Here is a 25,258-nt window from a genome sequence, read left to right on the forward strand (position 1 = left end):
CGCTAACCTGGGCCGCTCCATCTAAACCTCTTATGTTAAGATTTCCATCGTCCTGGATTTAAAGGCGCGGAGGGGAGGGGAAGGGAGAAAGGACTTTAGAGTTCGTCTAGGCCAGCTTCCAGCTTCCTCATTTTACAGATGAGGGCAGAGAGGCCCAGAAAGTGCCTTGCTCCAGAACCTCATCCACAAAATGGGGAGAATACCAGCCCGTACCTCCCAGGGTTTAGAAACGAGATAAGGAGCTGTGCAAAGGCTGGCCGTCCTTAGGATCCTTCCTTCACGTGGCAGGGCCACCCTCTCCATTCAGTTTGGTTCGTTTCTACAGATATTCACTAAGGAATATCATGTGTGCTAACAGATATTTACTAAATATTTATTTTTCCAAGGCATTGTGTTAGAAGTCTGAGTCACAAAACAGCCTCTACCTGGGAGGGCATAAGGAGCACCCAGATTAAGTCAGTACAAATCAATTTCAAGAGGGAGCCAGCACTGACAGGTGAGAACGTTAGGAAATGCCTTGGGTAGGGGGTGTCATCGCCAGGAAAAAGCTAGGGATATTAATTAAGAGGCAGAGAAGACACTGCAGACACGGGTGCAAATGCCAGCCTTTGCTAGAATGTGGAGACGGGCAGACGAACAGATGGTAACCTTGCTTGGCTGAAACCGAGAGGGTAATTAGAGAAGTAACATGAAATAAAGCTGGAAACCCAGGGGGAGGGGCCTGTGGCTTCTTAGCAGTTGGGCCTCCTCAAAGAATTTCCTGCTCTGCAAAGGGAGCAATTGCTGGGGTTCGTTGGTGCAGGCCCAGGAGCTTCTATGTACTGGCCAGGCCCTGGAGTGTCAAGACAGCTGAAATTTACAAAGAAATTGACGAAGCCACTTAAAGGTTACAAAGCACTTTATCTCACTGTAGGTTCTCAGCCCCACTGGAACAACAGGCATTAATCAGAATTTTCCAGATCAAAGGATCAGAGATTAGAAAGCTGGAAGGGACCTTAGAAGTCATATCTTGTCCAAATCCTTTTGTTTGACAGCTGCAGAAACTTTCTGAGGCCCAAAAAAAGGGAAGTGGTTTGGTCAAAGTCATATGGGTAATACAGGGCAGCTAGGTGGTGCAGTGGTTAGAGCACCAGTGCAGGAGTCAGGAGGACCTGAGCTCAAATGTCACCTCAGACACTTGACATTCACTAGCTGTGTGACCTTGGGCAAGTCACTTAACCCCAATGGCCTCATCCTGGGTCATCTTCAGTCATCCTGATGAATATCTGATCACTGGATTCAGATGGCTCTGGAGGAGAAGTGAGGCTGGTGACCTGCACAGCCCTCCCTCACTCAAAACAAAGTCAAGTGCAAGTCATGTCATCATTTCTCTGATGGCATGGTCTTCTTCAGCAACAAAGGACGAACACACATATGAGTAATACAGCTGGCTGCTGCGTGGATAGAAAATTGGGCCTGAAATCAGGAAGTCCTGGGTTCAAATCCAATCTTAAGATACTAACTGTGTGATCCTGGGCAAGTCACTTAACCTTGTTTGCCTCCATTCCCTCATTGGGAAAATGGGAATAATAATAAAACCTCCCTCAAGAGATTGTTGTGAAGATCAAATGAGACAGCAGGCATAAAGTGCTTTGTAAACCTTAAAGTGATATGTAAATGCTACCTTGTATTATTATTATTAGTCAACATAGAGATGACAATTAAACCCAGGGAAGCTCATGAGGTCACCAAGAGAGGAGTTCCCAGAAACAGAGCCTCAGAGATACTTCCTGAGTTAATGAGCATGACTTAGATGATGGTCCAGCAAAGATGACTGGTCAGCCATGGGCAATCCGGGAGGAAGAGAAGCAGGAGCAGGGTTACAAAAATCCAGAGGAGGAGGACAGTGAGGCCAGCAAAGCCATATGCAGCAGTGAGATCAAGAAGGATGAGGACTGAGTTTGGAGAGTGTTTCAGGTGAATGATGGTAGCAGAGAGTGAGAGGTAAGAAGCTGGGTGCCCTGAATATAGATAACTGTGGATAAACCAGGTAGATGTAGATTATGTAGATAAACGGGGTGTTTATCTGGGAAAGGGAGGAGAGACATAAAATATTAGCTAGCAAGGACGATAGAATCTGTGAGATGATTTTGTTTGTTTTTTAAGAATGGGAGAGATGTGGGCATGTTTGTGAGTTGTAAAGAAAGAACCAGTAGAGAAAGAGATTAAAAATTAAAAGGGGGGAAGAAAAAGAAAATTAGAAGTGGATAGCAATAGTAGGGCAATCTCCTAGAAAATAGGGGAAGGAAAGGGGGATCAAGATCCAGCCTTAGTGAGGAGAAGGGTCATCTCTTCATCAGAGACTGGGGTAAAGGAGAAAATAGTTCTGAAATAAGGAAGAGGGAAAAGCATTACAGAGGTTATAGAAGTCCTTAAAAGAGAGGGGAATACTGAAGACAACTCCTACTGACTTGGAAAAGTGTTAAATTTTCAGTGTGAGAACCATAAATCTGGTTTTGATTTGTGAATTATCTAGACTTTAAAAAGTAGTGGATTAAATGTTAATAATGCAAATTCAAATTAAAAGTGCAGTATTTTTTTTTCCTCAGAGAGCCAGCTGTTAAACATTTACTAGCATATCCCAGAAGCCATGGAACATATAAGGAAAGAAGAGAAAGTTTGGAAAAGGGATTGTGGTAAGTGGGATAGAGGAAGTATAAAAGGATTGCCATGCTGCAGCGAGGGCCTAGTTGAGACTAGAGAACATCAATTTGTAGCTGACATTCATGTGACTTCATCCATTTCTGTTCAGCAGCACTTTGTGAGTTGATGTGGGGCAGGGAGATGATGGGAGTGACCCAAGTTTGGGGTTTGGCAAGGTGTGAGCTGCCAGCATGAGATGACATTTAAGAGACAACCTTCTACACTTCAGCAAGGTTCTGAGTGCTCTGGAGTATTTCCTGACAAAGATTCTAATTTTGTCCCTTTGAAGCTTCTATCATTTTGCTCCTCTGTCCTCCGGAACCAAGCAAAACATATCTAATCATCCTTCCATATGATGGCCCTCCAGACATTTCAAGAGCCTGATCATGCCTCCCCTGAGTCTTTCCCTTTTGCAGGCTGGACAGTCTCAGTTCTTTCAGTGCACTCATGGGTTCAGGCAAGGCCCTTTGGCATTCTGCCTACTCCTGTCTCTGACGTTTGCAAGCTTATCAGTATGTGAACATGTTTCTCAGAACTGAATTCAGATGTGATCTAAGCAGGACAGAATGCAGAAGGCCTATATGTTAGTCAATTAACATTTATTAAGCATCTGTTGTGTGTCAGACACTGCCTTAGAGTCAAGGATAAAAAGACAGTCCTTACCCTCAAGAAGCTCATAGTCCTCTTATGGGAGGAGAAAAAACAAATAAGCACAAACAAGATATAGACAGGATCTGTTAGAAATAATTAACAGAGGGAAGGCAGTAGGATTAAAAGGAAAAGGAAAAGGCTTCCTGTAGGAGATGGGATTTTAGCTGGAATTTAAAGGAAGCCAGGAAGCAGAGACGAGGAGGGAGAACATTTAGGGCCTGGGGGACAAGCCGGGAAAAATTCCTGGAGTTGAGCGATGGAGTGTCTTGTGTGAGGCCAATGTCACTGGGTCGAAGGGTAAGTGGGGGAGGAGTGTAAGAAACCTGGAAAGGTGGGGAGGAGGATCCAGATTATGAAGGGTTTATCACCTCCTTCTTTCTTGAAGCTATGCTCGCCTTAATGCATCCCCAAATGGAATTAGCTTTTCTGGCTGACTGACTGACCATAGACTCATCTGGAATTTGCAATCAACTCCAAGGCCTATTTCAGACAAACTGCTGCTGAATCTAGGCTTCCTCCAGATCCTATGCTTACTTGCTCCAATTTTCAAAAAAAACAAAAAACAAAAAAAAAAAAAAGGAAGGGAACAGAGTTTGCAAACAATAGGCAACGATGCTTTACTGGAATTCTTGGCAAAATTCCAAACAGATTATTACGCAGCTAGCTAGTTTGTAAATTTTCTTCTCTTCCTTTTTTCATTTGTTTTTAAAATCAGGATATTTGTTCTGCTCCAGTTTTGGATCATAGACTTAGAGCTGGATATTACTGGGCATCTAGTCCAAGCTGAATATTTTTCAGCTGAAGAAAGCAAGGCACCCCAAAAGGTTTAGTGATTTGTGCACATTCATATAGGTTGGCTGGGACAGAGACAGGATTCAAACCCTAGTGCTCTGATTCTTGATCTTCTAGATATTGTTTCCACCATCCTGTGGAATCTTCTTTGGTTCTTCCTCCCTCTAGCTGCTGCTTCCACTAGAAAGAGTAGCTATGGCCATCTCTGGAGCCTCCTGGTTTCCCCTTTCCAGGGGCCCCAGGTTTTTCTGATGTTTTCCTTCCCAGTAGGGGCTGCTGGAATATTCTGGCTCTCTGGCTGACTCAGCTGTGGTTCAATCAGTCATCCTCAGTGGGGTGTTAAAGGGTCAGTGGTATACAGAATGAGACAAGGTGTGAAACCAAGGAGGGTCACTATCACGCTGGAAGAAAAACCTCTTCCATGCTAACCTTGCTAAGGTAAAGCCTGCCTGGGGCCCTGTGTGAGCTCATAGAGAGGAGGCCCATCTTTGGCTCCTTGCTCCCCAGTGGGGCAAATCTCCAAATCTCCAAAATCAAGCTTAGGTGTCCTGGTTTCTAAGTTCTAGACTTTCACTTCAAGGGAAATCTTTAAAATAAAGCTTAGCTATAATTCTAGGTTTCCCCAAACATGAATAACAAAGCCCCCAAGTCCCTGGTGGGCACTTCAGTTGATAGTCTGGGGATTCTGGCTTGGGACAGCTTTTAATTCACCCGTTTTTGTTCAGCCGTTTGAGTTGCGTCCGACTCTCCGTGACCCCATTTGGGGTTTTCTTGGCAGAGACACGGAGCGGTTTGCCATTTCCTTCTCCAGCTCATTTTACAGATGAGTTAGTTCACCCTCCAGGAAATGAATAAGACCCCAAGGAGGCACAGGAGTCCATGAACAAACATAAGAACTTTATAAAGCACTCAAAGAGTTCATTATGCACTCCCCACCCCCCTTCAGAGGAAAACACCCTTGGGGTGCTGTTAACAACCACTCTTTTTCATATTAGATTCACTTGTACTGGCTGAATAATTCATTGGAGCATAGACTTAGAGGGGGAAGAAACTTTCATGGTCAGCTGATCCAAGACCTTCCTTTTACAACTGAGGGAAACTGAGGCCCAGAGAAGTTAAGGTGACTTGCCCAAGATCACACAGTGGAAGAGTCAGGATTTGAATTCAGGACCTCTGACTCCCAATCCAGCATTCTTTCAGATGTCATACAAGAGCTGTGTGGATTATTCTCTTCTTTCTCTCCAAAGACCAAGATTGCTGCAGCCAGACACACTCCTCTTTCTGTAGGAGGGCAGTGCCTGAACATTTGAACTTGGGGAACTCTTTGAACTTGAGTCTTGTGAACTTCTCATGGAGGCAATCTCTGAGTCAGGAGGCGTCCACTCTTGGGATCTCTTGTCTCAGACTCTGTACAAACACATATTTGTGATTCCCATGTGCTTCTGCAGGAATTCTATCAATGTTCCCAACAACCACTATATCTTGGGTAAGATAAATCCATTTTCAACAACTCTAGTCACTTCTTCAGGGAACCTAGGTGGCACAGTGGACAGAGCTCCAGGCCCGGGAATCAGGAAGACCCAAGTTCAAATCCAGTCTCAGATACTAGCTGTGTGACCCTGGGCAAGTCACTTAACCCTGTTTGTCTTAGTTACCTTATCTATAAGATGATCTGGAGAAAATGGCCAACCCCTCCAGTGTCCTTGCCAAGAGAACCCCAAATAGGGTCACAAAGGGCCTGACACGACTGAACAAGAAGTCTCTTCTTCAGTACGCAGAAAAGGAAACTGAAAGGTATAAGGTGACCAGAAAGTCAAGGTCCTTGAAGTTTTTTCAGGTTTTCTGGGCAATCTCAGACAGCCTGCCATGTGCTCCTCCTGTCCCACTGCCATTAACTGCTTCCCTTACCTTGCTCCATGGAGCTTTGGAAACTCAAGGGAGAGAGAATACAAGAAAGACCCCAGGTGATCGCTCAGCTTGTTTTAAGCTGAGCTGGAAGCTTTTGGGACAAGAGTCCATCCCTGTCCCTGACTCTCACTTGCCAGTCATCTCAGAGACAGTACCAGTTACTGGAAATCAATCAGTGGAATTCTCTGTGTCCTCTCCTGAAGGTTCCGGAGCACATGCCCAGCCCCTTGAGAAGTGCCCCTCAGACAAATATCCATGACACTGACCTAATCAAACTCTTTGGGGAACTTACCTAATAGATCCAAAGCTTCAATCATCAGTCACAAACCCTTTATATCAACAAAAAGATAATGTTGTCAAGAGGAGCAACCAGGTGGCACAGTGGAGCCTGGCATCAGGAAGACTCCTCTTCCTGAGTTCAAATCTGGCCTCAGACACTTCCTAGCTGTGTGACCCTGGGCAAGTCACTTCACCCTGTTTGTCTCAGTTTCCTCATCTGTAAAATGAGCTGGAGAAGGAAATGGCAAACCACTCCAGTATCTCTAATAAAAAAAACCCCAAATGGGGTCAGGGACTGTCAGACATGAGTGCACAATAGCAAACAGCATTGTCAGGGACATCTCACATCAGGGCCTCATTAGCCCTTTAAAATTTGCAAAGTTCTTTTAAAATATCATGTCATTTGGTTCCCACAACATTCCTGGGTTGTAGTGCTACTAGAATCCCTGTTTTACAGAGGAGGAAACTGAGGCAGAGACTAAGTAACTTGCCCAGAGTCATACAGTAAGTGTCCAAGACCATATTTGAATACAGGTCTTTCCGACTCCAGAACCAGAGATATAATCAAGTGACGCATAGTAGGTACCTGATAAAATTATTTTGAATTTAATTGGAAGGGAATTTAGAAACCCTATAAACCAGCTTCCTCCATGCTCAGATGAAGTATCTGGCCATCCCAGAGGACAGAGCTCTGAGCCTGGAGTCAGGCATCTGAGTTCATATCAAACCTCAGCTACTTACTAGCAGTGTGATCCTGGGTAAGTCACTTAACTGGATTGTAGAGTTTTGGAGAGAAGCAAATTGAAAGAAGGGTAGAAGGAATAGAAGGAGGTCTGGTTGTGAGGAAATTAAAAAAAAATTTTGGTGGGGGAAGAGATTTCAATGCCAAACAAAAATTTTGTATTTGATCCTGGGAGTAATAGTGAACCACTGGAGTTTATTGAGTTAGAAAGGTGACATGTTGGGCAGACCTGTGCTTTAGAGAAATTCTGGAAACAGACTGGGGGTTGAACTGGAGTGAGGAGAGATGAGACAGGAAGACCAATTTTATTGTTAGAATCTGTGAGAGAGACAGAACTAGGGTGGTAGCTCTATGAGCCAGAATATGTTATGGTCTTGCCTCGGGTGAAAAAAAAAACATTACCTGGTAATGGGCATTTCTTTTGACCCTCAATCCAGGGCTCTTTCCAGACTGTGCACTCAGGAATCATATTAAAAGTTCTGATTTCAAAGGTGCTTAACAGTTTTACAAGGCACATTTCACAAAAGTGGGAGATAAGGGTTGGAGGCAGGAGAAGATATTATTTCTCACATTTTCCAGAGGAAGATGGAAACCCAGAACTGAAAAGGGGCATTCTGAACCTGAAGGAAGACTGGGATAGAGACCTGACCCAGGGCCCTTTCATGTTGCATCTGAAGGTTGCCAAGGATCCATTGTGATATGGTGGGGCTCTGTCTGGCAGAGCAAGAGGGGAGAGACGGAAGTGGGTAGCAGGTGGGAGGGAACTCTTGGGTCACAAATGTGTCGGTGGGATACTGGAGCCTCTATCCTCCAGGCTCTGAAACCGTGGTGGAAGGAGAAGTGAGTGCTTGGCCTTGAAAAGGGAGGAGGTTTCTAGGGAAGTTTCTAGGACAGGGTTTCAGCCTATAACCATGAGCACTATCATTCCCTAGGTCTTCTTCTTTATAAAATCAGACTAGAATAGTCTAGAATAGGCTTGTTAAATAGACCCTGTGGGCTGCTAGAGTTAAAATGTAATTGGGAAATGTTTAACAACAGCAACAAAAATCAATAAAAATATAGCACAACATAGATAATGTTAGCTTGTGGTTTTCTAAGCTAGTATGTGGCCCTCAGGGATCTGTTTCTATTTGAGTTTGACAGCACTGGTCTAGGAGATTTAAGTCAGGAACACAACTCTGGCTGCCTGAAATCCTAAGCCACAAAATTCCTGAGCCCAGCAAGGTCACAGAATCTCTGAGCTAAAACGCAAGATAGTCCTCCCCACACCCAAACAAGAATTTCCTCAGCCATGTGCCAGATTAGGATCGGGCCACTCTTTGAGTGAAGACCTTGGGGGAAGAGGAATCCACAACCACCTAGGTCACTGCCCTGCCCCCACCATCCACACTAGGTGGTCAATAAATGTGCCTCCCAGACCTGAATGTGTCACCTCCCAACTCTTTGGTTCTCTCCGTTTCTTAATGCAGCCTTGGTAAGCTGTATTTAAGAGAGCCAGAGGCCACACTAAGTTGAGATACAGAGGCCTCTTATGTACCTGCTTTCCCTATGGAGGAGATAGAGATAGAACCATTCTAGAGTGAAATCTTGGGAAGGACGCTAACAGTACTGAACGCCTCAAAGAAGAGGAACCAGTGAAGCTGTAATTAGAAACTATAGTACCCAAGGCAAATAATTTGTCCACAGATTGATTTTGTAATTCATAATGTAAAAAATAATACTGTCCTTCTACCTGTTATTGTGTTCCCATACAGGGAATTCCCAGAGAAGTAATTTCTCTCTGCTAACGCAGGTCAGCTGGCCCCTTTTCTGAAATTTATAGTGTCAGGAAGACTTCCTAGGGCCTTGAGAGGTTCAATAACTTGTGCTGGGTCACACAGTGAATATGTGGGCAGAGACAAGATCTGAACCCAGGTCTTCCTAGTGGAAGAAAACTTCATACTGCTAGAGGCCAGGATGCGTCTAGTAAACAATACCTAAAATGATTAAGACTAATTCAGTTGATTAAAGGGCGGGAGGGAGTTTCTATGTAGTGGCACACTGATGAGTATACTTAAATTCAGGACAAGTTTAGGCTTCATGTATGGACACTTTCTCTATAGCCATTGCAACATGGAATGGGTTTGCTCTGGAGGAAGTTAAGTGGCAAGTCACAGGAAATTGTCAATCAGTCAATCATCAATCATCAAGTATTTATTGAAGGTCTATAATGTGCTGTGCTGTGCTGTGGAGAAGGGCGGTAGAAAGGATGAAACAATCCTTATTTCCAAAGATCTTACTGTCTAATGGGGGAGACACCATACATCAATCCATACAGCATAGGCATAAAGCTAACAGATGTAAATATATACAAAGTAGCCTGGGAAGATGGACATTAAGAGTTTGGGAATGGAATGGGGTTTTGAGAGAGGCTTCCTACAGAAATTGGTGCCTGAGGATGCCCACTTGTCAGGAATATCGTAGAGGGGATTCCTGGTCAGGGTAGCACTAGTTGGCCTTTGAGGCTCCATCCAGACTCCTATCATGATTCTATCACGGTGAGCTTGAAGTCAAGGTCTCAAGTTATGATAAACTTCCTCACCTGGTAGCTGCTTACTGACCTCTGGGTTGTTGTTCGGATCCCATTTGGAGTTTGGGTGTTTATTTTTGACAAAGATACTAGAGTGGTTTTGTCATTTCCTTTTCCAGATCATTTTACAGAAGCAGAAACTGGGGCAAACAGGGTTTAGTGATTTGCCCCAGGTCACACAGCTAGGAAGTGTCTGAGGCTGGATGGAGTTTTCTTGACTACAAGCCTGGCATTCTATCCACTGTGCCATCTAGCTGCCCCACTGACCCCCTGGGAGGAGGATGTATTTCACCACAGTTGAAGTAAATTCAGCAATTATTCAAACAAATTAAAGTCTTTTAACCCCCAAATTAAAAAAAAACTCCAAAGAAAAACTTTCCTAGCTCTTCTAGAGTCTGGGTGGGGGATAAGGATTTTAGAGTCCTAAGTCCCTTCAGACTAGTATGAATACTGCTTGGGCCAAACCTTTATTCCCTTTTCCCAGAAGGTAGGACAGCAGGGAAGCTGGACTAGGCTGGCCTGGGATCTGGGTCACTCAGGACCTTCTTCAGCCATAGGATTTTATGCTTCTGTATTGTACTTAAGTAATATTGTGTATTCTAGTTACCAGTTAGTATCATCTCCTCTTCTGGACTGCAGGCTTTTTGAGGAAAGGGACCAGGTCTTGTCTAGACTTTGTATCTCTTCCAGAACTGTTTGCACCAGTAACCTTCAGTCAATCTCTCAAAAAACATTTATTATGCTTTAACTGTGTGCCAGGCACTGGCCTAGTGAGTTGAACACATGGTTCTGAGTAGAAAGAAAGACAGTATCTGACCTTAAAGGACTTACCTTCCAATGAGGAAAATAACACATAAAAGAAAGCTGAAAGGGGTGAGATAATCCCTGGAAGGCACAGTGCCTGGCACATAGTAAGAGCTATATAAATGTTCCTCCTCCTGTATTAAGAGGTAACCTTTTAATAAATATGTATTAAATGAATGATTAAATTAACACATGGAACCCAATATTGCTAACCAATTGTTCTCTCCTTCCATTGGCAGGCCAGTGGTATAGAGACCCTGAAATTCGACTTGGGCCCAAATAATCACCTGGCTCATTCTGTGAGACCAGGATGGCTGGCCGCCCCCCAAAGCTCCTCCCTGCTCCCCTCCCCAGAGTTGAATTCCTCAAGTCTTCCCACTTCAAAATTGGGCCTGAGCCCCGCCTCCTGGAAGGGTGTATGAAGACTACTTTTGGAAGTTGGTTCCCTGCCCACTGGGGCATCCATAAAGCTGCCCCCTTCCAGCCAAGCCCGAGCAAGGGGCTCTTTCATCAGGACTTGGAGAAGATCCGAGAGATAAACAGTGAGATGCACACAGCCTTTCCTGTCCATGACACAAATAACTTCCAATCAAGCGTCAACTTGCTGATGCAAACCAGCAACCTGAAGATGCATGGAGACCCCAGAATCAATGTCTTCAAAACCATTTTCCAAGAGAAGTACACGTACCTGGGACCTGAGGCCTTCAATCCTTTCACCAAGGAAGCCCGAAGACAGTTCAATAAAGACAGCTTCCCCAGTGGAGACAGAGACAAGTTGGGGACCCCCCTGTCTCACAATCGCCAGGTCTACGTGCCCCAGCACAGGTTCCCCCAACTCCAAGCTCCATCCCTGCACTTTGGTGAGGGAGAGCACCCTTATTCTGCCCCAGCTCCAAGCCCTGGGCTCTGGCCCTGTCCATGGTCTATCTTTACCTGGGCTCTGGTTCCCACTTTGCCCTGGCCTTAGTCTCAAAGGACCCATAGTCTCAGCTTTTCTCCTTCCTACTCCCAGATCCCAAGGAGATCAGAAAAAGGCAATGAATGGATGGTAAAGCTGAAGTACTTCCCTGTCCCTGGAGATCTAACCACACTTGACCTCCCTAAACCCCTTTCTCAGATATCAGTCAGCAGGGGCACTGCTGGATAGGGGGCACAGCCTTCACCAGAACCTAATCTGGGCTTTCATCATGGGAAGATTCACCTTTATTCTGCCCCTACCTGCCCTGACCTCATACCCTTCATGCACCTCCTGCAATGAAAAGACCCTGGGTCTGGGAGCCAAGAGAACTTGGTTTTTGTCCCAACTGAGTTACTGTCTTGCTCAGTGAATTTGGATGAGTCCTCATCCTTCTCACCCCCTGCAATATCCCTTCTGTAAAAATGAAGCTAATAATCCCCATCCTCCTTTACTCTCATTTTTACTGAGATCATGGAAAATAGACATCTCTGTGTGTCTTTCACACTATCTCCTCTTGGTCTTTTTCTTTTTTCTTTGTCCTGGTCATTCCTTGTTTCTATTTCTGACTCTTGGTCTTTCTTTTTCTCTCCTCCCTTTTTTGTACCCCTCCTTCTTTGTGTGTCTTGTTTTTCTCTAATTACCTCTCTCCTTTCTGTGTCTTCTTCTGTCTCTGTCTCCTTGTCTGTTTTTTTCTATCTCTTCTGCTCTGTGTCTGTCTCCGTCTTTATGTCTGTCATGATTTCTGTTCTGTCCTTTTTCTGTTTCTTTTCTCTTTCTCTGTTTCTCTGTTCTCTCTACCCTGCCCTCTAATTATACTTGCTCTGATGTCTCTCTCTTTCTGATTCTGTCTCTCCATGTCTCATCTGGCCTTCACTTTTTTCCTGATTCTCTGACTGTGCCTCCGTCTGTCTCTGGGCTTCTCTTCTCAAAAATCTCTTCCTGTTCTGATCTCTGTCCCCGTTCCTTCCCAACCTCTTTCATCTGTATTTTTGCTAGGAGGACCTTCTCCCCTGAAATGGGGAATGGAGTCTTATCCAGATACCTCCTATCGAGAGGAATTCCAAGGAAAATATATTCTTCCTATCCAGCTCTGTAAAAAGGTAAACCTTTGCCTCACTAAGTACAGTGATGAGGTGTGGGCAGTAAGCCCTCTCTTGCTTCATCTCTCCCATTGACTATGTGCCTGTCTGTCTGCAGTTGCATTCCCACCTGCAGTTAGGAGACTCCAGAATTGGCCTAGAAGGAATCCGTTCAGAGCAGAAGAATGCCTATACTCCTCAGGGCCTGCCCCAGCACAGGTATGACTAAGATCCTGCTGGGAGGGGGCCCCAAATTGAGGGATAAAATCTGCCTGCATGGGTCCTGAGAAAGCCCATGATTTGGCTCAAGCTGGGAAGGGGCCTCAGCATCCCTTGCTGATACCACTACCACACCTCTTGGGGAGCTCTCCAAGGCACCTCCTCTTAGGAAGATACTGGACCTTCCCACCTCAAGCTAGTGCCTGAAATTCCACCGTTATAAACTTTATGCTGTTAGAACTAGAAGGGACCCTAGAACTCCAGAGATGAGACCATCTCCTCCTCAAACATAAAAATATTTGGCAGGGACCTCAAATTCACTCTTGTTTGTTAGACTTTTCCCCCTTTCTTTCAGACGTCATTCTTTGTCTTTTCCCTCTCTGAATCTTTCTTCTTCTTTTTCTCTCTTTTCCTCCTTTTTTCTGCCCTCCTCTCCTACTTTTTCCTGTTCTTTAGTACTTTGTTGTCTCATCTCCCTCTTCTCTTCCTTTCCTCTCCCCTTCCCTTCTTCTTCTCCCTCCCTTTCCCTTTTCCTCTCTCCTTCCTCTTCCCCCCTCCCCTCTCCTCTCTTGCTCTTTCCTTCCTTCTCTTCCCTTTCTCTTCCCTCCCTTTCTCTCAGCTCATTTGTCCTCCTTTCTTTCTTTTTCTCTCCTTTTCTTTCATCCTTCCATGTAGCTCCTTTTCTTCTCTCCTCTTCCACCCTTTCCTTTCCTCCTCCTCTTTTTCCTCATTATTCTATTCCTATCTCTTCTTTCCTTTTTCCTTCACTTTCTTTTTCTCCTACTTATTCTCCTCCTCTAGCTCTTCATCTCTCCCGCTACACAAAATTGTTCCTCCCAGGCCCTCTGGGGAATGTTTATCACTTAGTTAAACAACAAATGTATGATGTGTCCATTATGTGACAGGCTTTGTACTAGGAGCTAAATTGTAAACATAATGAATGAAACAATTCCCTGCTCATTAGGTGCTTACATTTAATGGAGGGAGACAAGCAGTAGATACATAAGTATACGTAGGAAAAATAAAAATAGACTCACCACAAAGTACACATAGGGTGACTTGGGAAGGAGGGCTCTGACAATTGGGATCAGCAAAGGTTTCATGAAGAAATAGTGCCTCAGTTGTTCTGTTTGTCCTTCATTCTGGAAGAGGACCATGACATCAAGATGATGACATGACTTGCAGTTGACTTGGATTTGAGTGAGGGAGAATGTGCAAGGTCACCAACCTCACTTTCCTCTCCTGAGCCACCTGGGTCCAGTGACCAGATATTCATCAGGATGACTGGAGATGGCCTAGGATACAATGGGATACAATGGATACACCCATTCAATGAATAGGCTTCTTTAAGTAGTTACTCAAGGGATGGCCCCTTTAATAAAAATAAATAAATCAAACTAAGAGGGGAAGACCTTCAGGGTTCCTGGGTAAAAGAGAAACAGTTACTATTTAGTAGTTACATTGGTTGTTGTCCTTCATTCTCGAAGAGGACCAAAATGACATCACCATGATAAAGTGAGATTTCAGTGTGTTCAACTGTGGCTGATCAGACCAATACGAGCTCAGAATGCTCCACCACACATTGGGCACAGATAGTCTGTGTGAATATTTGGGGTGGTTACTCCAAATCTGCGCATCCTACATTTACTTTGTGCTGTCTCAATTCTGCTTTGCTCATACAGCACAGCACCGTTTCTGATGTGGGCATGCTATGCTGAGTGGTACTGTGCTAGGGTCTCCCATGTTGCACAGTTGAATCCAAAGTTCTTGAGAGAGACCTTGAGAGTGTCCTTGTAAATAATAAATACATAAAGGAAAAGAGGAACTCTGAGGACTAGAGGTGAGGAAGGGGCATATTCCAGACAGGAAGGCTAGTCATGTAAGCCATAGAGAGCTAGATTTAGTGTTTTATGTGAGGAACATGGTGAGAGAGGGTGTAATGTTCAGTGAGGCTGGGAAGATAGATTGGGATGGGTTTGTGAAAGGCTTTAAAAGCCAGATAGAGGAGTGTTGATTTGAACAGAGGCTGTGAAGGGAAGCCACCAGAATTGATTGAGTAATGGAGAGACATTTTTGGGGTAATCATTTTGGTTTTAGTGTATATATGCTCCAGCAAGGTGAGAAACCAGATAGGAGGATGTTGTGAAAATCTAGATGAGAGGTGATAAGGGCCTGAACCAGGGTGCTAGCTGTGGGAGTAGGGACGAGGGGTAAGAGAGGAGATATGTCATATGGGTAAAAATAACAAGGTTCAGCAATTGCTTGAATATGTTGGGTGAGGAAGAAGAAGAAACATAGGATAATGTCAAAATTACTAACTTGGGAGTCTGGAAACACGATGGTACCTTCAGCAGAAACCGAGAATCCTGAGAAAGTGTTGTGTTTGTAGGGAAAGATAAGGAGTTCAGTTCTGGATGTATTGAGTTTGGGATGTGCAATAAGCATTTGGAGGATGAAAACTCAGCTATATAGATCTGGGAGCCATTTGCATAAAGCTGATGGTCAAACACATGGGAGCTAGTCAGTTTACCTGGAAAAAGAGTGTAGAGAAAGCAGAGAAGAAGGTTTAAGGAAGAGTCATGGGGGACATCCACAGGTAGGGACATGATATGGAAGAGCTAAGAAAGGAGAGTAAGAAGTCACATAAGAGGAAAATCAGGAGAGATCACCATCAAAAAAATCAGTAGAGGAAAGGAAAGAGTCTCTAGGGGAAAGAAGTGGTCAAACAGAACAGAAGGCAGTAACGAGGTACAGAAGAATGAGTAATGAGAAAAGACCATCCGAGTTGAAAATGAAGAGACCATTGGTAACAGTGGAGAGAACAATTTCAGTGCAGTGATGAAGTTAGAAGCCAGATTGCAAAGAGAAGGGATTGGGAACGAGCAATGTGCTACTCACCTTGTGCCCGAGAAATGAGGATTTAAAATGCAGAATGAGATATACATTGTTTAAACATGGTCAAGGTGAGAGTTTATTTTGCAAGACTATGCGTATTTGTTATGAAGGGTTTTTTTTATTGTGCAGTTGGGGTGAGGTACAGTGAGAGGAAGAGATAATAAATGCTTGCAAAGTATCTAAATATATTCTAAAAGAAAAATGGAAAAAAAATTAAATTATATTAATAAAAAAGACTCATAAAAAAAGGAGTCCGAGGAAAGGAAATGGAGTCTGTAAGTGTAGATAACTTTTTCAAGGAGTTTGACTAAGAAATGGAAGACAGATATAAGATAATAGTATGAGTGGAAGGTAGGGTCCAGTGAAGATTTTTTTTTTTTAGTTGGAGAAATTTGAGAGAGAGAGAGAGAGAGGATATGACTGAAGTTACAATTTGACGGAGAAAATGGAAGGGATGGGAACAACTTCAATGAAGAAAGGTTGTCTTTGTCAAGGAAAGGGGCCACTTCTTTGTCAGAGACTGGTGGAGAGGGGGACAGAGTAGGAGATAATGTTAAGGAGTTTTGAGATGGAGAGGAGTGAATGGTCTCAGCCAAGTCCTCAGGTAAAAAACAGTGGAAGGGGTAATGTGGAAGATTTGAGGAGTGAAGAGAAGTTTCAGAATAGCTTTTGTGGGGAGTAAGACAGGGAATCAGATAGAGAAGAATAAGAAGACTGCCTTGTTGCAGTGAGGACCCAGTTGAGGTTGGAGAACATGAATTGGTCATGTGTCATCTGGTCACCATGGTTGTGTGACTTCCTCCAGCTCCATTTAGCAGCACTTGAATAGGTGTGGATGAAGGAGGTGATTGGTGGGAATGATCCAGGCTAGGGCTGCAAAAAGATGAGGAGTGATGGGACAATTTGGGGAAGGATTGGTGATGGTATTTAGGATAGGTGGGATCATAGGACTGTGTATTTAGAACTAACTGGGAACTTAGAGAGTGAGTCATTAGTTTACAGATAAGGACTTGCCTGGAGTCACATGGCCAGTAAGTATCTGAGGTGTGATTTGACACCCCACCCCCCCCTCGTTCTGATTTCAGTTCTATCCACTACACATTAGGATGGCTGAAGAGAGTTGAGGGCATGGATCTAACTTGGGGAATGAACTGGGCCAGTAGGTACCTGGTGGGACCTAGAACTCCAGAGTAGACTCAGGTGCATCTTCTACCTGCTCCTTGGGGCTTTGCCCTTCTCTCTCCCTCTGTCTTTCCATGGCAGGTATAACAAGGAAGAAGCTGCAGCCAATGTTTTCCAGGTACACATCCAGCCTGGGGATGGCCACTTCCATGCTTATCTCCCAGGTTACAAGGACATGGCTTCTGTGGATACATCTGGTAGGCAGGGGCAGGGTCTGGGTTCCAGCTGGCGCAAGGCAGGGCAGAGTCAGGATTAGGGACAAGGGCAGAGATAGAACTGAGACAGGGAAAGTGACAGGCAAGGATGGGAGGCATGTTGGATAGGGGAGGCTAGTGGGAAGATGACAAATCAGGTGTGATGGGTGGCCCCACATATGTTTCCCCTAAACAGAACCGGTCTTCAAGCAGCAAACAATACCAGATTCATTACTACTGAAGGGAGACCAAGACCCTGAAAGATCCCGGGAAAGAAACAACTTCACCACAAATCACCACTCCTTTACTTGGGTCAGTCCCTGCTTTCCCAGCAGGGATTCTATTCTCTTGATGGTGGAAGTTTTTTGGGTGATAATCTTTACTTTTTGAAGCACTTTCCTAACCATCTTATCAGTGTACAACTGGTTACATGGAGGTGGGACGAGAGAGACATAGGACAGGAATCACTTTCCTCTCTTGTTACAGATAACGAAACTGAGACCCAGAGAGGAGAAGAGACTTGCCCAAAGTCACACACTGAGTGAGTGGCAGAGATGAAAGAACATTGGTCTACCCATTCCCAGTTCAGGGTTCTGTCTCTTGCACAAGCAACCAATCAGTAAACATTTATTAAGTACTTATTACATGTCAGGCACTGTGTTAAGTGCTGAAGATACAAAAAAGAAGCAAAAGACAGTCCTTACCCATAAGGAACTTCCAGTCTAATGGGGGAGACCACATGCAAACAAATATACAAGATAAATAGGAAATAATTAATTGGGGGAAGTCACTAGAATTAAGAGGGGTTGGGGAAGGCTTCCTATAGAAGGCTTAATTCTAGTTGGGACTTAAAGGAAACCAGGGAGGCCAGTAGTCAGAGCATTTCAGGCATTTAGGGGAAATATATGTGGGGCCACCCATCACATGGGGGAGAGTCAGAGAAAATGCCCAGAGCTCAGAGAGTATTTTGTTCAGCCAGGAGGTCAGTGCCACTGGGTCAAAAAGTACAGGTCAGGGAGTAAGATGTTAGAAGACAAGCAAGTTTGGAGGCGGGGCAAAGTCATGAAGGGCAGAGGGTTTTGTATTTGATCCTGGAGGTGATAGGGAATTTATTGAGGAGGGGGTAACATGATTAGACCTGAGTTTTAGGAAGATCATTTTAGTGCCTGAATGGAGTGGGGAAAAGATTTGAGGCAGGCAGACCCACCAGCTGGCTATTTGTAATAGTCCAGGCATGAGGTGATAAGGAACTGCACCAAGGTTTAGGCAGTGTCAGAGAAGAGAACATGTTGCATAGGTAAAATTAACAGGCCTTGGCAATAGTTTGGATGTGGGCAGTGAGAGATAGTGAGGAGTCCATAACTCCTAGGTTATGAGCCTTGGGATGGGAGGATGGTGTTACCCTTGATGGTATTAGTGAAGTTAGGAGGGGGTAAGGATTTAGAGAGAAAGATAATGAGTTCTGGTTTATATGTGTCAGTGTTTAAGATGTCTACTGGATATCCAGGTTGAGATGTCTGAAAGGCAGTCAGAGAGGTGAGATTGGAGGTCAGCAGAGAGGTTGAGGCAGATAGATTTAAAAATCATTAGGTTAGAGATGGTATTTACATCCATAGGAGCTGAGGAGATCACCAAGTGAAGTATTATATGAGGAGATGAGAAGAGGGCCTAGCTCAGAATCCTGAGGGACAGCTATGGTTACAGGAGGATCCAGCAAAGGAGACAAAGAAAGAGCAGTCAGTGAGGTAGGAGGAGAATCAGGAGAGAGTGCAAACCTGCTCACCTCCTGCCTCATCTCTCTAGCTACCCTCAATGTAACTTCTGACCTAGGTATCTGGGGAAAGGTCCTGGCCAGGACCCTTTTCTGTGCCTCAGAAAGAGCAGTAAGGGGCCATCCTTAGGGGTATCCAGCTGGGCTCTGGTTCTCAGAGCTCTTAGTGCTCAATGACTTCAGGGATGGGAGGACGTGGAGAACCCTGGCAGCACAATAATAGAGAGCATTTCTCTAGTACTTTACAAAGGTTACCTCCTTGGATCCTCAAAACAGCCCTGAGAGGTGGGTGCTATTATAATCCCCATTTTATAGTGAGGAAACTGAGGCAAACAGAGAGTAAGTGAATTACCCCAGGTCACAAAGCTAGTAAGTAAATCTTAAGGCAGGATTTTAAATTGGGGGTCTCAGAGGTCTTCTAATTGAACCCCTTTCCATGATGACTGAAGGCCACAGGAAGTTAGATGAATTTCTTGAGGTCAGCATTCTTTCCATTGTATCACATGATTTTCAGGCTGTGGGTAATTTTACTACTGGGCACCTTCTTAGATGTTAACTTTGGTTCTGTGAAATTCTGATCCTTGGTATTGCTATCTTTTTCTTCTTTCCTTCCTTGCTTTCCTCCTTCCTTCCTTCCCCTTTCCCTCTTTGTTTCCTTCCCTCCCTTTTCCTCCCCTTCCTTCTTTCTTTCCTTCCTTCCCTCCTTCTTTTTCTTTCTTTCTTTTTTCTTTCTTTATTCCTTCCTTCCTTCCTTTCTTTCTTTTTTCTCTTTCTTCCTTTCTTTTTTCTTTCTTTCTTTCTTTCTTTCTTTCTTTCTTTCTTTCTTTCTTTCTTTCTTCCTTCCTTCCTTCCTTCCTTCCTTCCTTCCTTCCTTCCTTTCTTTCTTTCTTTCTTTCTTTCTTTCTTTCTTTCTTTCTTTCTTTCTTTCTCCTGTTACACTTTTAGATATTTGGTTTTGTAAAACACATGGGCAGTTTTTAATCTCAGCCTCTTTTTAATATATATGTATATATGTATACATATATAATATATATGCATATATAATGTATATATGTATAATATACATACATATTATTACTATCTTCTGTTTCTATGTTACCCTTGTATTTCCCCTTGTATCCTTCTCCTTCCCCACCCCCAGACAGAGAGGCATCCTTTATAACAAAGGATTAAAAAAATAAAAAAGAGTAACAAGGAAAAACAAATTCAGCAAATCAGACATTAAAGCAATCTTCTGCAGGCAGGAATAGACCTCCCTTCCTCCTCCCCTCCTCCCTCACTTCTGCAAAGGAATAGGTGGGGCATGTCTTCTCCGATCTCTTCATTTCCCACCTGGCTTTTCAGCGACCTTTCGTTCGCTATCTTCTCCTGTTAGATTTAAAGCCACTTAAAGGTAAAATTGCCTTTCTTTTTTTATATTTGTTTCTCCCACTCCCAGTACCATGCCTGATACTTAATAAATGTTTATTGACTGAAAACTTGGAAACAAGCCTCTTCCTTTTTTCAGTTTGAGAACTTTATGCTCACATTAACCAAACTTTAGGCAAATATTTTTAGTAGGTCTCTATAGGTTCCCTTCATCTCTGGTCAATAGGTCCCTCATTCTCATATTTTAAGTTGTGGTCATAGAAATAAAAATCTAAAGTTGAAAGGGACCTCAGAAACCATCTCCAGAGGTGGGGAACCTACAGCATCGAGGTCACATGTGGTCCTCTGGGTCCTTGGGTCCTTGGGTGCAGCTTTTTGACCAAGTCCAAGTTTTACAGAACAAATCCTTTTCTCAAGGGGATTTGTTCTATGAAGTTTGCATTCAGTCAGAGGGCTGCACTTGAGGGCCTGGAGGACCACATGTGGCCTCGAAACCGCAGGTTCTCCACCTCTGTAACCATTTCTTCCTTTCACAGATGAAGGAACTGAAGCCCAAGGCAGGGTGTGCTGGAGCCATCTCTAACGTAACTAGTTGTTAAGTTTTCAACCTGAGCATTTAGACTTTGGAAATCTGTAAATGCCACAAATCAGGGCTTGTTATTTTGTTAATGGTCTAGACTTAAAGTGACAGAGAAAATGGTAATAATATTTACTTCCTAAAATGGTTACCCTGACATTTATTAGAAGCACGCTTGACATTAAAGAGGTATCAAGGAAAATTTTTTTACAGCAGAGTTCAGAGGAATTGACCACTTTGGCCAAAGCAGGCCCCCACCCTGTTTTCAGGAGGAGGGAGCCCTGAATATAGAAGAGAGATGAGCTATATACTGTTAGTTCAAGACAGATCCTCCCACCAGGAGACGGATTGGTCCATTCTCCATTAGGTCACCCTCTTCTCTACATGCCCATTATGTAGCCGCTCTTAGTGTGATTGTCCATCCCAAACATGCTTTAACATAAGACCCATGATCAGAATATGGAGGGATAATTTTGTGCGGGGTGTGTCTGCTTATATGCATGAGGTTCATTAAGCAAGCACAGTGAAGAAAAGCCTTCTCCAGGTAACTCTAGGTCATTTTTCTTGGCTAGTTCCAGCTAGCTGTAGATTTGGTTCCTTTATCAAAACTTTGTAATTTTCTGAAGGCCACTGTCTGTCTTTTGTTTGCTTGCATCCACCTGCAGTCTGCTGGCCTTCTTATTATCTAACTTATTCTCAGTGACTTCATCAATTAACAATAACTTACTGTAGAAACTGAACTTCTGCTGTCTCTCACCCATTCAAGGCCTTTTTTCAGCCGACTGACTTTTTCTTTCTTGCAGCCACCCCAAATATGTCCTACCTTCCAGATAGGCCAGTCTTCTTATAGTATCCTCAACACCTGAGGCTCATTTTTCATTCTATTCCCTCCTAGATAAAGCCTGAAGAAGGTACCAGGAAACAAACTGATATGCTGAAAAGTCATGTGATCTTGGGGGAGAGAAATCCGAAGTCAAAAGTCATGGTCACCACACACCAGAAGTATTTCTCATACCCCAAACCGTCTTCATCAGGGATAGTAAAGAGTCGTTTCCTCTTTGAAAGTAATATCAAGATGGGTACCAATGGTGAGGTTATAGAACCTATGGGAGTTTGTCAACCAGGGTCATTGAGTGCCCTGCTTTGCCCTGACTCTTTGCTAGCTGTGACAAACAACCTGACCAATGTTTCTGCTCAGGCTAGAGCCTCCTGTTGGGTTCTTGGGAGGCTGGGTTTTTATGGACAGCTCTAACCTTGAGGCTTGGAGATATAGGCTGACTAGCCTCATGTCAGCTCCTTCAGGCCTAGGGATCCTCTCACCTCTGGCCTCTAGCTCAGTCCCCTATCTTCAGGATTTCAAGCCCCTTCTTCACCCTTAGTTCTTGCCCACAGAGATGGATTTCCTGACGACCTCGAGGGAGTTGGGACCCCATTCGGTCAAGAAGAATCCAGTGGCTGAGGAGATAAAGGAGAGGGTAACAGACCCAGGGCTTTGGGGAGAGGGAAGGACAGAGGATTATTCTCCCTGTTGTCCCCTAACACTCCTATTCCTTAGTCTCTGTTAGGGAGATCTCTTTTAGCAATTTACTCAAATCTAAAACCAAATATGATAGAGGTGGGCTGGTGAAGACCCTCAAATCACCTCTGTCATGCTCTTTTTCCCTTCTCCATTCACAATTTGTTCCCTAGGATCTCTTCAGCCCCAATTTCCAGCACTGCCCTTGTCAGAGTTCACAATGTCATCGATGAGGCTGGGGACTGCCAAGGTTGTGTCTGATTATGGGGACTGAGTGAAAGGATGATGGGGAATCTCTGGTATCATAGGGGGATCTTTTTGTGTCTCCTTAGGTTCAATATACCCACATCCTACCCCCTCAACCTGACCATGAATTTTCCACCGAATATAAGGACAAGTACCCGTTCAAATATGTTGGCCCATTGGTCCTGCGGGAGAGCAACTTTCAAGAGAGTAGCGTGCCCCTGGGCTTGCCGAAGCGCTGGTCAGGCAAAGAGGTTGTGATTCCCTGTTGAGGAGGGCTAGCCCTGCTGCTGTGGGCATCCTCTCTCCTTGTTCATCACAGATTCTACCTACCTTTAGCCCATTATGGACACCTGCCCCTTCCCCATCACAGACTCTGCCCTGTCCATCCACAGAAGATGGTCCCAAGTTAGAGCAAAAGGAAAACAAGGTTTTCTCTAATTTTAAGAGTTGTGACCTGAGTACATAGTTCGTGACAGAGGAAGGGGCAAGCTTGGGAACACACTCTTGTAAACTTCTGGGTTCAGTTCCTGGGAATGCTGCTTTAAGTAGGACCGTCTGCTTCCTTACACCCACCTCCTTACACCCAGTAATTGCTAAAGCATCGCCAGCAATCTCAGTCAGTTGGAGGCCCCATGGCAGGATGTGGGTGTGGCCATCTCTTAGGAAGGACATTGATAAGCTGGAGTGTATCCAGAAAAAGGGTTCAAGAAGGTAAGGGGTGGGCCATGTTATATGGGGGCTATGTTGAAGGAAACTGGGATGAGAAGAAAGACTTAGGGAGGAAAGACATGGGAATTGCCTTTGAATAATTGAAAGGGGGATGAGACTGGTCTGGCTACTCCAGGGGGATGAAATAGGAACACTGGGGGAAGACACAGAGAGACACCAAATAAGGAAGGAATTACTAAGAGTTGTCTGTCATTGGAGGTATCCAAGAAGGGGCTGAACCAACTCCTGTCAGGAAGAGATGCTCCTGTGGAAGAGATCCTCCCTGATCTGAAAGGAGATTGAGCTGGAAACCTCTGAGCTCTGACAGAGGAGACAGAGGAGGGAAATGACATTCCTGGGGAGCTCACGGGCTGATGGGGGAAGATGACAGGACAGCAAATTCAAGGCAGCATTAAGAACATGACATCTTGAAGCTAGGAGATTCCTTAGAACAGGGGATGTCAGTTTACTCTTTAGGAAAGATGGCAAAGATGGCTGGTAAAGATGGCTCAGTAGTTTGTGAACAACAAGCTCAAAGCTGCTAAGGTAGTGGTCTTCATCAAGCCCACTTGCCTTTACTGCAGAAAAACTATACTGCTTCTCAAGCAACTGCCTATTAAACAGGAGTCCTTGGAATTTTTCGACATAACAGCCCATAGGGATACAAATGCAATCCAAGATTATTTGCAACAGCTAACAGGGGCAAGAACCATCCCTCGGGCTTTTATTGGTAAAGATTGTATTGGTGAATGCTCAGATCTCATGGCCCTGGAACAGGATGGCCAGTTGCTCCAAAACTTCAACAAATTGGAGTGTTACAGTAACTTCCAGGCACTTGGAAAATGGAATCTTATATAATGTTGTGCTGGAACACACCAATTTTGCCTCTCTTTCAACGCCTCCTATCCTACAAGAACACTTTATTTTAATTTCTAAAATGTTAAATCAGAAAAGGTTTTTTTTTCCCCTTCTGGAGATGTTACTCCTCCTATTGTCTTTCATATTCCCAAATTGATCTAGTGTCTTATAAGTTCTTAGCCAGCTCAATATTAAGAGGTCCTTCAGCTCACCCCAATCCTGCGGGAGAACTTCAGTGCACCTTACTCCAGTTTTCTATTTTCTTCAGTCTTTATCTTGTGATTCCAAGATATTCTTGATTTTACTCTGGTTTAATCTTCTAGATTCTAAAGGTTTTGTTTTTTTTTTTACCAGGCTTTGACTTGGAATTGAACAAGTTTAAAATCAGAGATTTAGAGTTTGGGAGCTGGAAGAGGCCTCAGAGATTTAAATGACTGGCTGAAGTATCTTCTTGAAAGCGCTTTCTCCTGTCCTTCACATTTTCTTTCCATTTGCTAGGGTTCCCAGGCTATCTTTACCTAGGATCACAGATTTAGGGTTGGAAGAAAGGACCTGAGAGATCATCTGCTCTATCTCACTCACTTCACAGATGAACTGAGTGTGGGGAGCAGATCAATCTGGTAACTGTCCTAACATTCTGACAGCCTTATTTCAGACTATAGGTCTTTTTAAAAACTGAGAATCATTCAACTCAAAGTTTTACTTTTGTTCTAGCATTAACAAGCACTGATAATAGTCACAATTCTCAGGAAGTGGTTTCATTTCCTAGAACTTCTTGTTCTAGAGGTGATCCATTGCTGAGTCAAATTCCTATCAGCTTCTTAAAAATCACAGCCATAATATAAAATATAAAAGGGTGAATGAAATGTATGACTTAGAATTATATACAATTTAAATCATGTATAATTTCAATGGGCATCAACTAAAATAATAGCTTTGGGTTGGTTTTATCTTTAATAATCATGAAATAAGAGATATTAATTGCAAAAAAAAAAAAGGGGGGGGGATGCCAGAGCTGGGAGGGTCCTTAGAACAAAGAAGGTCAGTGCTGGGAGGGTCCTTAGAACCCAGGATGCCAGAGCTAGGAGGACCCTTAGAATGCACTTCAATAAATGTGTGATCTCATTGGTGTTCACATTCTCCCCATTGGTGCAGCTTGCAACCCGTCTAGCAATTCTCTGGCAATTCTTATCAATGTCCTTCTATAAATCCTTCCTAGAACATTTACTCGATGTGCTGGGGGCCTTCTTCTGTATCTCT

General features: G+C 44.0%; 1 protein-coding gene and 1 pseudogene across 3 annotated transcripts; both read left to right on the forward strand.

Moving 5' to 3' along the window:
- The first annotated feature begins 3 nt into the window (after nucleotides 1-3).
- Nucleotides 4-22,876, forward strand: SAXO5 (stabilizer of axonemal microtubules 5). Of its 3 annotated transcripts, none has more exons than XM_072600847.1 (10): nucleotides 4-496; nucleotides 2,589-2,675; nucleotides 10,667-11,287; nucleotides 12,382-12,485; nucleotides 12,583-12,683; nucleotides 16,842-16,957; nucleotides 17,151-17,266; nucleotides 21,566-21,758; nucleotides 22,063-22,145; nucleotides 22,519-22,876. In XM_072600847.1, the coding sequence occupies exons 3-10, from the start codon at nucleotides 10,738-10,740 to the stop codon at nucleotides 22,699-22,701; spliced, it is 1,446 nt and encodes a 481-aa protein (XP_072456948.1). In that variant the 5' UTR covers nucleotides 4-496; nucleotides 2,589-2,675; nucleotides 10,667-10,737; the 3' UTR covers nucleotides 22,702-22,876. The 3 variants fall into 3 exon arrangements, with proteins under 3 accessions (XP_072456948.1, XP_072456946.1, XP_072456947.1); XM_072600845.1 differs by lacking the exon at nucleotides 4-496 and adding an exon at nucleotides 1,763-1,983; XM_072600846.1 differs by lacking the exons at nucleotides 4-496; nucleotides 2,589-2,675 and adding an exon at nucleotides 7,774-7,894.
- Nucleotides 22,877-23,644: 768 nt separating this feature from the next.
- LOC140499439 (glutaredoxin-1 pseudogene) lies at nucleotides 23,645-24,909 on the forward strand (annotated as a pseudogene).
- Nucleotides 24,910-25,258: the final 349 nt, after the last annotated feature.

Source organism: Notamacropus eugenii, chromosome 4 (genome assembly GCF_028372415.1).
Source record: "Notamacropus eugenii isolate mMacEug1 chromosome 4, mMacEug1.pri_v2, whole genome shotgun sequence".
Lineage (NCBI taxonomy): Eukaryota > Metazoa > Chordata > Mammalia > Diprotodontia > Macropodidae > Notamacropus > Notamacropus eugenii.